This window comes from Marmota marmota, unplaced genomic scaffold, assembly GCF_001458135.2.
Source record: "Marmota marmota marmota unplaced genomic scaffold, marMar, whole genome shotgun sequence".
Taxonomy (NCBI): Eukaryota; Metazoa; Chordata; class Mammalia; order Rodentia; family Sciuridae; genus Marmota; species Marmota marmota.
Genome location: NW_026000057.1, coordinates 19,616,915 through 19,630,605, shown reverse-complemented (window position 1 = coordinate 19,630,605; position 13,691 = coordinate 19,616,915). Strand labels below are relative to the sequence as shown.

Genomic DNA, 13,691 nt, shown 5'->3' with positions numbered 1-13,691 from the left:
TAAACAAGTCTGGATGGTGCCTGGCAAAATGCCAGAGGGAGTGGTTTGAGAAGTAACAAAAACGAGCCATTAAGTGTGGAGTTGACTGATGTATCTAGTTTATGCTAATTAGATAAGCTGTGTGGAATGTATAAATACTGCTCCTGTCCTGCAATAAAGGGCTCCCTCTCCTGCTGTATCAACGTACACAGGTTATTCGTCATCCCCCGGTTATTTTGCTGCAGCCAGCCGGACTGCGGCAGAAGCATTCTCATAGGAGCCTGATCTTGTTGGAATGACACTCTGAATTCAGATTTCCAGACTTTAGAACTGAGATACATTAAACTTCTGTTGTTTAAGCCACTGATTCTTCAATATTTGTTATGGCAGCCTAAGCTAATTTATAGATTATAACAGTACTATCACTTTCAATTTAACTACCCTAAATGCCAAATATCAATTGTAATGTATGATAGAAAGATAAATAGAGCTCAAAATTGTTTAAATATTCAATAATCCATGTGTTTATGCAGGGATGTTCAACTTAATTAGTGGATTAATGCATTTGATAGATTATTAATTTGAAAGGAATATGGTTGGTAACTGTAGGCAGGTGAGTCATGGCTACTGGAAGTAGGCTACTCAGATCTTATATTTGGGCATTATATTTTATCTCTGGCTCTATCTATCTATCTATCTATCTATCTATCTATCCATCTATCTCTTTCTGCTACCTGGCTGCCATGAAATTTGCAGCTTTCCTCTGTCTTGCCATTCTGCTGTGATATTCTGCCTCATCCTTGGGCCCAAAGCAATGAACTCAGTCAACCATGGACTGAACCTCTAAAAATGTGAGGCAAATAAACTTTTCCTTTTCTAAGTAATTCTTGTAGAGTATTATAGTCATAGCAATGAAAAGATTTCTAACTGTTTGTTTTGACTCATGGTTTCAGAGTTTGAGTCTGTCGTCAGTTTGAGTCCATAGCTCTGGACACAAGGTGAGGCAACATCATGGCAGAAGGAGTGTTGCTCACAACATGGTAGCCAAGAAGCAAAGAAAAAAAGGAAAGGGGTAGAGGGAAGATGTACCCTTCTAGGGCATTCCCCCAGTGACCCGGCTCCTCCAGCAATTTGCCACCTGCCTACAATTATCACCCAGTTAGCCCATTCAAACTAAAATGTGCTGATTAGTTTACCACTCTCACAATGGCAATCATTTCACCACCAAATATTCCTACATTAACACAGGAACTTTGTGGGACACCTAATATTCCAACCATAAGACTCCTAGCCCCCAAAAGCTCACGTCCATCTCATAGTTTATAATGCACTTAGTTCATCTGCAAGAGTCCCCATAGTTTTAACAGTTATAGCAGTGCCTAAAATTCAAAGTCCAACATCTCATTTGAGACTCAAGGCAAACTCTTAGCTGCAAGCACCTGTAAAGATCAAAAGAAAATTACAGATATCCAATATGACATTGTAGAGAGTATATATCTCCATTCCAAAACGGAGGATTAGGGGCATAGAAAGAAAACATAGAACCAGAAAAGACCCAAACCCAGCCAGGCAAGAAGCTCCCCAAACTCCACTTATTGCATCTAAGACACATGGTGGTGGGATATGATCTCCAAAAGGCTAGAGCAACCCTAACTGTTTGGTCTTGCAAGTTGTGGTGCACATGGCCTCTCTTTAGCCTGGTTTCTCTGTAGTCAGGAGCTTTTATGAGCAGGTAGTCCACACTACTGGCATTTCATTTCTGGGGCCTCCATTCCATTCATCTTTACAGCTTCATTCATTACCCTCTCAGGGCAGCCTTTAGGGATTCCAACCATCCTACACATCCTACCTGGTCTCACAGAACTTCCTCTGCAATCTCAGTTGAAAGCCTCTATGATCCATTAACTAATTTATCTTGCATTCTGGCAGAACCAGCAATACATGGATGATATCAAGGTCTGCTGCTAGCTTGTGCAGTAGTTGGTCCCCCTGGGATCATGGCTATAGTAGCCTCTGAATGCCTGGGCAGCTGATAAGTGTGAAAAAACTTCCTAGGCCCAACTATGTAGCAATGTGCACCCACAGTCTTTCCTCAGTGTGATTTTTCTTTCTACATCCTTGAGCCTGCAAGGGATGTAATCTTATGAATTCCTGAGATGCCTTCAAACTATCTTCCCTACTGTCTCTGTTTAAAGTGCTTAGTATCTCTTTAGTGGCTATAATCTCTTCAACAATCACCATTTTCTTGGCCCGACTACTACACACCCTACATTACCCATTTAACTTGCCAAACTGCAAGTTAAAAAAAAAAAATCTTCCCTCTCTGATTTTTACTCCTGATTCTTACAGTAAACCTGGCCAAAATCTGAGAGTAATCCATGACACTTCCTGAATGAATGCTGAACTGCCATAAAATTTCCTCCACTAGATTAATTCATCCTTCACCTTTAAATGCAGCCTCACAGAAAATCTGAGGACATGGGCAAAATGTAGACAACTTGTTTGACAGAATGTAACATAAATAGTCTCTAGTCCAATTCCCAAGAGAGTCCTCATTTCCCTCTGAAACCTCGTGAGCACAGTCCTTAATGTCCATGCCCTGTTTGCATTTTGGTCTTCTGAATTTCTGCCATAATAGCCCATTTAGCTCTGCTTACAATATTTTAAGCCTTCTCCAGCTTGCATCTCCAAACTTTTCTAAACTCCTACTACAAACCATTTCCAAAGGTTTCTCAACTACATGAGCAGATTAGGCACAGCAAAATCCCTATTCCTTTTTTTTTCCACTTTTTTTATTCGTTGTTCAAAACATTACAAAACTCTTGACATATCCCTATTCCTGTTACTGATTTTCATGTTATTCAGCTTAGCATTGGTGAGAACAACCTATCTGACAACTTAGAGGAGGAAAAGTTTATTTTGACTCATAGTTTCAGAGGTTGAGTCCACAGTTGGCAAAGTCCATTGCTCTAGACCCAATGGATTTTGAGGCAGAAGATCATGGTGTAATGGTGTTACCGCTGTTGACCGGTGATGAGTCCTTGCTTCCCCAATGTTGAAGAATAACACCAGAGAGCACGCCGAGGCAAGGTCAGAGTAGAAATTAGAAGTTTATTAAAGGACAGCAGAAAAGACTTCTCCCGGAGGAAGAAGGGGACCCAAGAGGTGGAATCCAGTTGGCGGGCAAATGTGTTTCCCTTTTTATAGGTTTGGTGATGGAACCTGGGTTGGAAGGCCCGAGGGGTGGGACACAGGTGGGCCAAAAAAGTAATCTGGTCAGGAAGGACTTCTGAGTCAGCACCTTTTTGCTGGGGGCTGTTCATTGACATTTCTTTGAGGTGGACTTTGGCCTAGGGCCTTTTGGGACTTCATTAACATTCCATGAGTTGTCCTGTGTTTTCCTCCATGGTCTCCATTTTAGATTTCACTCGATATTAGACCCGATTTACCTAACTACACTGACTACCTAATTTTAAATCTGGCTTCATTGGTGTGGTATACAAGTGCTGCTTTCTTCATCATGGCCAGAAGCAGAGAGAGAAAAGGAAAAGAGATTCAGGTATAATAAACTCTAAACTCGTCCAGGTCTCATCCTCCATTGACCTTCCTCATCTAGCCCCATCTGACTACAGTTACTACCTATTTAGCCATTCAAACTAGGATGAACTGATTAGATTACAGCTTTCATAAGTCAATCATTTCATCTTCAAACATTCCTGCATTAACATAGAAGCTTTAGGGAGTATCACATATCTAGACCATAACACTAACACAGTTTTAAAGTGGAGTAATGAAAGAAAGACATGTGGAAAGAAAATACAGACAATGGAGGGAATCCTTAGTCAGCTCATTACTAGATTACTAGAGACGTCAACCACACAACTATCCAAAAGCCTTTAATTATGCTTGACTAGGACAGCCACCTTCCTGTGAGATTTCAAAATACATAAAAATGAAAGTGGTCCTGATTAATAAGAGATTAATAAGCCAGAAATATAAAAATCTCCAACTCAACAACAATAGCACCAACCAAGCCAATTTTAAAATGAACAAAGGATTGTACATTTTACCAAAGACCCAGTGGAACTCTAATATTTAGCAAAAGACAAAGTAAGAAGTTCGTGGGGATGTGAAGAAACTAGAACCCTTGTGTGCTACAAAGAATGTAAAATGGTGCAGCTACAGTGCTTCCACTGCCTGGCAGTTCCTCAGAAAATTACCAGAATTGCCATATAATCCAGCCATTCTACTTCTGGGTGTCTACTCCAGACAGAAAGCAGGACTCAAAGAGATATTTTCACGCTTATAACTGCGTTACTTACAAGAGCTCAAACCTGGAGGTACCCAGATTTTCATCAGTAAATGAATGGGTAAAGCCAAATATAATAAATACATAACTATTTTACAGAATGAAAAGCCAAATTCCAACACATACTACATTTTGAATGAACACTGAGGACATAATGTTAAGGAAAATAAGTCAGTCACCAAAAGAGAAATACTATGAGTTCACATATATGAGATTCCTAGAGTGTCCAAATTCAGAAACACAAAGTAGATAGGTGGTAGGCAGGACTTAGGAGAAGTAAGTATGGGAAATTACTGTTTTATGGGAATTTCATTCAGGAAGATGAAAAAATGGTCTGGTGTTGGATGGTGGTGGTACTTCCACAAGGTGAATATACTTGATTCCACTAATGATACTGAATATAAGAGACAGAGATGAACCCACATACAGTTATCTCATGGTAGACAAAGGCACCAAAAACATTCATTGGAGAAAAGATAGCCTATCCAAAAAATGGTGCAGGGAAAATTGGATATCCATATGTAACAAAATAAAATTAAGTCCCTATCTCTCACCTTGCACAAAACTCAACTGAAAATGGATCAAAAACTTAGGCTCTAGAACAGAGACCTTGTGCTTATAGTAGAAAAAGAAGGTCTAAATCTTCACCATGTCAGCTTAGGATTTGGCTTCCTTAATGAGACTCCTAAAGTGCAAGAAGTAAAATCAAGAATCAATAAATGAGATGAATTCAAAATAAAAAAGGTTTTTCTCCCCTACTATCCCCCCTCCCCTTCCCTCTCATCAAAGGTAGCAGAATACAACAGTCACTAATATGGCATTATGTAAAACTGTGGATGTGTAACCGATATGATTCTGCAACTTGTATTTGGGGTAAAAATGGGAGTTCATAACCCACTTGAATCAAATGCATGAGAGATGACATGTCATGAGCTTTGTAATGTTTTGAACAACCAATAAAAAAAAAAGGTTTTTCTCAGCAAAGGAAATAATCAAGAACGTGAAGAGAAAGCCTACAGAATGGAAGAAAATCTTTACCACATGCACCTCATATAGAGCATTAATCTCCAGGATATATATAGAACTCAAAAACCTTGACACCAAAAAAAGAAATAACCCAATCAATAAATGGGCTAAGAAACTGAACAGACACTTCACAGAAGAGTTTTGCATTCAATCGGGCTGGGGTTGGGGTTCAGCGTAGAGCACTCGCCTAGCATGTTGGAGGCATTGGGTTCCATTCTTAGCACCATATAAAAATAAATAAATAAAATAAAGTTATTGTGTCAAACTACAACTAAAAAATAAAAAATAAAATCAATCAACAAATATATAAATAAATGTTCAACATCTCTATCAATTAGAGAAATGCAAATCAAAACTACTCTAAGATTTCATCTCACTCCAGTCAGTATGGCAATTATCAAGAATAAAAGCAACAATAAATTTTGGTAAGAAGGTGAGGAAAAAGATGCACTCATACATTGCTGGTGGGACTAAAAATTGGTGCAACCAATCTGGAAAGCAGTTTGGAGATTCCATAGAAAACTTGGAATAGAACCACCATTTAAGTCAGCTATTCCACTCCTCAGTTTATACCCAAAGAATTTAAAATCAGCACATTTTAGTGATACAGCCATATCAATGTTTTTAGCAGCTCAACTTACAATAGCTAAACTATGGACACCTAACCTAGGTGTCCTTCAACAGATAAATAGATAAGGAGAATGTGGTGTATATATACACAATGGAATATTATTATTCAGCCTTAAAGAAGAATGAAATTATGGCATTTGCCGGTAAATGGATGGAGCTGGAGAATATCATGTTAAGTGAAATAAGCAATCCCCCCCAAACCAAAAAGACCTAATGCTTTCTCTGATATGTAGACACTAATTCACAATAAAGGATGGGGGTGTTAGGGAAGAATAGAGTTACTTTGGATTAGGCAGAGGAGATTAAAGAAAGGGGAGAGGATATGGAGTTAGGAAAGATAGTAGAACGAATCTGATATTATTACCCTATGTGCATAAATGACTACAAAAGGGTGTGATTCTACATCATGTGCAACCAGAAAAATGAGAAGTTATATTCCATTTATGTATGATGTATCAAAGTTCATTCTACTGTCATGTATAACTAATTAGAACAAATAAAAAATTTTAAAAAGAATGATTAAAAGGCTAAATCAGAGTTTACTAGTACATTTGTATATACATGCATCTGATAAAAAGAAAGATTAGTCTTCCATTTGGTTTTTAATGTACCAACTCATTCTACCCAGAATTAAACAGTAACATTTATTCTATACTTATCATAAATTCAAATTCTTAAAGGATATTTACAAGTTTGAAAAAAGTAATAGCATTTTCTCAAGTAAAGATCCAAATTTACTTACCTAACCTGGATGTCAGTACAATCATTTTTTAACACAAGGAAAATGCCACCTACAGCCAGTGCCAGAATGACTGTGTAATATAGCTTATCAAAAATAAAAAGAAAAAGAAAAAAGAAAAAAATTTGATTAGAGGTAAAATTGTTGCATGTACATCATTGATTTTTTGTTGGGGGGAGGAGGGCAACTTGGGATTGAACTCAGGGCACTCAACCACTGACCCACATCCCCAAACATTTTTTTTTATTTTATTTAAAGACAGAGTATCACCAAGTTGCTTAGTGCCTCCCTTTTGCTGAGGCTGGCTTTGAGCTCTTGATTCTCCTGCTTCAGCCTCCTGAGCTGCTGGGATTACAGATGTGAGCCACTGCATCCCGCCACATCACTGATTATTACAAGATATTTGGCTGCATAATCAAATCTCTCCATTGAGATTGTCAACACTTTAAATGGCTTGGCCAGAGTCCCTAAGAGAATACAAAACACTGTGTATTATTAGTGTGCTTTCTAAATTAAATTGAAAATTAAAGTATCTGTTGTTTTGGGAGCTGATAGGACAACAGAGCAGACGACTCTGCAAGTTAACATTCCTTTCAGTGTCAACTGGACACTGCCACACAGGGTAGCAGAGTGCTGAAGACACTTGGGGAACAAATTTTCAGAGTTGAACTGAGCTCCCAAGTTTTGTGCCAGTGAACATGTAGTTTCATACTTTAAAAGCGTGAAAGATTTTCCAACTGGCCCTTTACTAAAAATTATATTTCTGTAGGTATATATATAATGTAATACATTATACCTATTACAAACCTGAACAAGAGTTGTTCCTTTAATATCAGGGAGCTACAAGGTTCTACCCTTCTTCTAGAGACTACTACTTTTCAGACAATTGCTGAAATTCCTTTTGGGGAACTGAATTCACTGATGAGACAAAGAGTTTGAACATGCAATCTCAAGACACGATCCTGGTTTATTGAAAGTCACTCTGTTCTAATTATGCCCTGTGCACAACTACCATCTACGTGTCTTATATAAAGCACTATAAACCACTTCGAGGGGCAAGTAGGAAAAATTAAATGCATGAATGACCTTAAATAATCAACTCTTTGTAGCTCACTGTTCCATCATGGGAAATCCAGGTTGATGCATCTAAATCACCAGATGTGTCTCCAAATGACATAATTTATTTTTTTAAGACACCTAATTGCCTGGTTCCAACAGAAATGTCAATGTCATAGGGATCAAAAATATTTGGAGCAATGACAGTATGTTCAAATGGGGATATAGGATCTCAGATATACTCAGAAAGTGATGACTTGTATCTGAAAATTACAGTGTATATGTGAAGTAGTTAGCAGTATTTCATTAGAGCCAACAATATTCTTTCAGTACTCAGGAGAAATTCAATGACTGATAATAAAATAACTAAAAAACTACCAGTAAGATTAATTCCCTTATAAATAACAGCCCAATCGACTAGGACAACTAGGATTTCATGTGTTACAGGGGTTAAGTATAACAAAAAAACATAAGGAGTAATAATCAACAACCACTGCAGAACCAGTGAAAAGAGCAAAAGAATATTATCTCATCTCAGTTGAGAAAGATAATGGGACAATGAGTAGCCTTATTAACTCTAGTTACTACCTGTGTATAAATAGCACACTCTTTGAAATATCTATTTACAAATATCTATTTTCAAAGATTAGAATCTCTCAATGAGGAGGGTCAATTATAAGGAAGAACACTTTGCCTACAGGTTCTTCTGTCAGAAAGTGTACATCCCAGACCTCCCTCAGGTGTACTAAATGCCACCAGGTGTCCCTCATTACCTGATTGCAACTGCAAACCAACTTTCTTCTACCAACTGCCTGCCCTCTCCCTCCCCTTCTCTATTGCTTCTCTGCTTAAATTTTCTGCATAGTCCTGCTGCCATCTGAGCTGCTGTATATTTTATTTGTCCAATTACCACCTCTCTACCCTGATAAGAAAGTAAGTTCCATGAGGGCAGAGATTGTTATTTTTATTCACTTTGTTCACAACCATATTAGAGTTCCCAAAATGCAGCAAATGATCTGCATGCAAGTTGTGGAATAAATCAACATATGAAGGACGCCAACTAATAGAACACCCCAAATGTGACTGACATTGCTTTTAGTTTAATTAAAAAATTCGTTTTCTAGCTGAGAATGGGTGGCTCATGCCTAGAATCTCAGCGACCTTTGAGGCTGAAGCAGCAGGATCTCAAGTTCAAAGTCAGTCTCAGCAATTTAGTAAGACCCTAAGCAACTTAGAGACCTTGTTTCAAAATAAAAAAAATAAAAAAGGTTGGGGATGCGGCTCAGTGGTTAAGCCTCCCTGGGTTCAATTCTTGATTGAACCCCCAAAATCTTTTTCTACTAGATTATATATTACATCTCTTCTAAACAACAAAACTTCTGATAGTGTCCTAGAAACCACTAAAAATGTTTCCTTAGTAAAAACTTAATTTTTACCTGTCCTATTGACTATCTCTATATCCTCAATGGAGTAGGGACAACAAATAGATGGAAGGGTGGGTAGAAGATACACATAATCCTGAGGCAGACTACATTAGAACAAAACTGCTCCCACATCAGTATTTCACAGCACAGTTATGAGTCTGCAGGTTACCTGACGACGAGTGACCGAAGGGAAACCCAGCAAGTTTTTGAATGAACGCCAGAAAATCCACCTGAGTTGATGAAAGAAGGAGGTGACACAGGTGATCTCCCTGAAGGCCAAACTCCTGCTATTCCGACCCCCTGACAGACGCTCTAATTCAGCTTCTGTGTCTCTGTAGAAGGCCGAGTTGGCATAAAACTCAGCTAATGCTTCTATTACTGGTTTTTCTCTCTGGAAAAGCTGTTCAGTCTCCTCGGCTTTGGAATAAAAGTGGATAAAGAAGGGAAGTATTTTTAACAGATTTAACAACTGATTGAAAGTGTTTTTCTGTTTCCTGTTTCTTGGTTAACACCTTAATTCTAAAGGTTGAATATTGAAAAAGTACTAGCATTGTTATCATTTTACACATTGATAAACTTGTTAATTGCCCTGACTTCTGTCATTATCTTGTGGCAAACAGCAAATTCACTAACCTTTTCCTAACTGATTGGAACCTAATTCTTAAAATTACTTTTTACCATTCATAGTTATATTTCTTAATATAAACATCTGTTCCTCGATTATTACTACATTAAAATAAGATTCTCATTTTTAAATATTATAAAAACGAGCACGTTTATTTTTAATGGAAACTCCCTTTAAAACTGACAGTAACATATAAATATTCATTAATAAATAAAATAAAAAAACATGCACAGCACTGATGGTCAACAAAGTCTATCTGTTGATTGGTGTGACACAACCACATTAACATGAATTCAAAAAGCCATGGTTTAATGAGCCACCACATTTTTAATTTCTTTTAGTTGTTGATGAACTTTTATTTTATTTATTTTTATGTGGTGCTGAGGATCAAACCCAGTGCCTTACACATGCTAGGTAAGTGCTCTACCACTGTGCTACTACTCCAGCCAACCATATTGTCAAACATTAACCAAACCAATCAGGCAAATATCTGTGAATCGAACAGGTACACATACCTTCATTTTCTTCCTCTCTGTTTATAGGAGGGACGTTTCCATTGATGATGTCCAGGAAGAAGTCTGCAGGGTTTTGGTATTCCTCACCAGAGTAACCTGAGAACAAAAGCCACCTAAGAACATAACCTAATGGTCTTAGAAAATAAAGAGGACTCACTTCCAGAGAGTGAGGGAGGTGAGGCTAAGTCGAATCTAACAACTTCTCTCTCATCTTCTGGCTTTCTTCTCCCCTAATTTATCCTTTCAGAACATCTTACATTAGTCTTCAACTATCATAAATCATGAAACCCAAGGAGCTATCAAAATGCTCTGATGCTTATCAGAACTTTATAAATCTAAAACTAAGTCCAAGAAAAAAAGCATTAAATACCCATGGTCCAGTATGCTCTGAGTTTTTTTTAAAATTCCATAATGGATGCATGTCAGCAACAATTGTTTCTCCACCATCTAAATACAAAGATCCACCTGCCATCATTCCAAATATTCAACCAATCCCTATAGCAGCACTCTTGCTAAAACATGACCAGCAGAGCACACCTGAATTCACCTCAGCTTCTTATGCCACAATCATCTGATTTTAGCCTGAGATCTGATGCTTAAGTTCGTCTACTCTGGATTCCCCAGACCCATATATGGTTGATCATTTTTAATTGACAGAGATTAAATAAAAATTAAGAAAAATAACTAGTGACTATTTAAACTGTATATGTGATCATGGAGAAACATCTATAATCACAACCAATATCTCTAAAATGAAGCAGATTGAGTGAGCCATTTTTTAAAATCACATAATTCAACCTGAAATACAAAGAATGAGGTAGCCCCAAAATTTTGGCACATCAAAATCAGATTTAAGATCATTCTATTGACTGATGGGTCACTCAAATCCATTCAGGGCCTAAACCTGCAATCTAATCTTACTAGAAAATAAAGTAGCATCTCCATGAGCCCTCATGAAAGCAGAGCAAGATCACTGGTCAGGAAGAAAGCTAAAAAACCACAATCTCTTACAATGGTCAAGAAGATAATAATGTTGGGCCTTACCATAAATGTGAAACTGTCTGTTTGTCCAACCAGTTAATCATTGAATGTTCAGGGAAAGAACATCATAGCTGTGAAGCAGAACAATGTCCTAGTAGAAATACTCACACACATGCATGCACACTCAAATACAAACAAGAAAAAGACCTAAAAAACAAGCAGGTGCTGCAAAATGAAGCAAAAGTTACCATGAAACTAACTGAAGATGTTTTACAGTGGGGGATCCCAAGGTGTGTCTGCACAGATATCAAGCAACACTCCTGTGGAACCCTGTACTCTACCAAGGAGTCTATGAATGAAGGATCTAGTGCGTGAAAAGGTCAACCACACCTGCCGATTGAAAGTACTCCAGAGCCCCCTGTGCAGGACCATGATACATTAGTTTTCCTGAAGCCAATAAGGTGAGGCTGTCAAACAGCTTGAAGATGGAATACCGAGGCTGTTGAATGGTGAAGATGATTGTTCGATCACGATTAGACATCCTATGCAGAAAGAAGAAAAATAATAAGCCATTAAAATCTGATTCTTGTTAAAATACTTTATTTCTCTCATTATAGCATTTGCCTATAGCTCAAATTAATTTTTTTGAACAAACTTTTCATCTCATATTACCTGCATGATAGTAGGGGAACCTAAATTCCATGCTCTTATTAAGCTAGGGCTTCTAAAGGACCCAGCATCAGCATTCTAAAATCCAGTAAAATGTTCACTGACAATGCAGATTAGTGGAATGTCTTCCCAGATATTGAACTGGAATTTCTAGGAGTCAGTACTGTGAGCCCATAGTTTTTAAAATTCTTCAAGTAATCTGTAACTACACTCATGTTTAAGAATTAATAATGAACTAAATATTCAAACAAAGGTACTACACCCTATTCTTTGACCACTCTAATCTTCTATCTTTTTAGGATTGTTTTTCATTCTGCTCTGACAATACAATTAATAATCCTGGCAGCTTATAATTTTGCAATAAATGCTTTAAAGATAACCTAATTTCAATTTTTATACTACTTTTTAAAGGCAGTTGCAATATTACTATTTCTTTCTTTTACAGATATTCATTAAAGGTCAAATTGATCACAGTTACTGAGGGGAAAGGCTAGTTCTATTCCATGGTTTAAAAAAAAAGTGCTAAGCTACCTTTGCATAGGAGTTATTACTAATGGGCACAGAAAACAAAGGCGAAAACCACTGCTCAAAGTGTTATTAAAATATTTTATGAGAAGAATCACTTTAATTTATGCATTTGATCACCACCCAGTATATACTAGCAGAGTGGGTTCTGCTTCAAAGAGAATCAGGACATAAGACCAATAATCTGAATACAATGTGAAATAAATTTAACTAAGGTTTCTTGGGATCAAAACAGGAGACTTATAACCCAGTCTAAAGATGATTGAAGTAGAATATTCAAAGGCCAAACAGGAGTGGTGAGCTAAGAAGAGAAACTCACTCATGGTAGGAGAACAAGGTGAACAAAGTGTGAAATAAAAAGATCTCACTGGGAAAGTAGAGTAAGAAGCTCAGTGTTCAGGACTAAGTGTTTTTGTGTGTGTGTGTGTGTGTGTGTGTGTGAGTGAATGTGAATGTGAACTGGTGTTGGACGAGGAAGATAAAGTGAGTACAGAGAGAGCAGAATAGGCCCATGCTAAACCCTCACTCAGAAACTGGAACTTTGCTCATAGGTAATCGGGAGCTGGTAAAGGACTCAGGGCATGAAGTGGGATTACCTGAGAGCCCTGACACCCAATGTGTGGTCTGAGGACCAGCAGCATCAGTATGAAGACCTCCTCTTAGAATCTCCTGGGAAGAAACTGGGGCTCTACCTCAGTCCTAGGGAAACAGAATCTACATATTTAACCAGACTCAGGGCATGAGTAGAGTGGTGCTTGAGAAGGACTGGGTAGAGCTCTCTATATAAGCAAGGATGCCTGTGCACTACACAGTGTAAAACAAGACAGTTAAAAGGTTGGGGAGTGACTCCGTAGTGAAGTGCTTGCCCAGTGCTTCCATGCACAGCAATCAGGCAGTGGCATGAATACTGCTGGCAGTTTGTAGCCAGGTTTACTGCTAGAATCAGGAGCAAAAAGTAGTGAAGGAGGAGGATTTTTAAAACTTACAAGTTGGCTAGAGAAGTACATGTAAAATTGTGGCCAAAATGGTATGGTACCATCATGAAAGAGAAGGTAAGTACTGGGCACTAAGACAACAGAAAGACACCTTGACTGCATCTCAGGAATCAGCAATATCATACCAACTGCAGCTCAAGGATATAGAAGTGAAAACTCACTTAAATGACCTTGGGGGTGCACTTTACTTATACAGGGCAGGAGGGCAAGGAAGTTAT

At 37.9% G+C, this 13,691-nt stretch overlaps 1 protein-coding gene and 1 pseudogene across 1 annotated transcript in view; both read right to left on the bottom strand.

Moving 5' to 3' along the window:
* The window catches only part of LOC107141129 (broad substrate specificity ATP-binding cassette transporter ABCG2-like), a 114,023-nt gene that overhangs the window by 5,713 nt on the left and 94,619 nt on the right, over positions 1-13,691 (bottom strand). Inside the window, exons 7-9 of the mRNA XM_048813855.1 lie at positions 11,675-11,826; positions 10,304-10,399; positions 9,333-9,580 (exon numbers count right to left, since the gene is read on the bottom strand). Coding sequence (XP_048669812.1) covers positions 9,333-9,580; positions 10,304-10,399; positions 11,675-11,826 — 496 coding nt within the window. The remainder of the gene's footprint in view (positions 1-9,332; positions 9,581-10,303; positions 10,400-11,674; positions 11,827-13,691) is intronic.
* LOC107141308 overlaps positions 1-13,691 on the bottom strand; it is a 303,686-nt pseudogene that overhangs the window by 273,816 nt on the left and 16,179 nt on the right.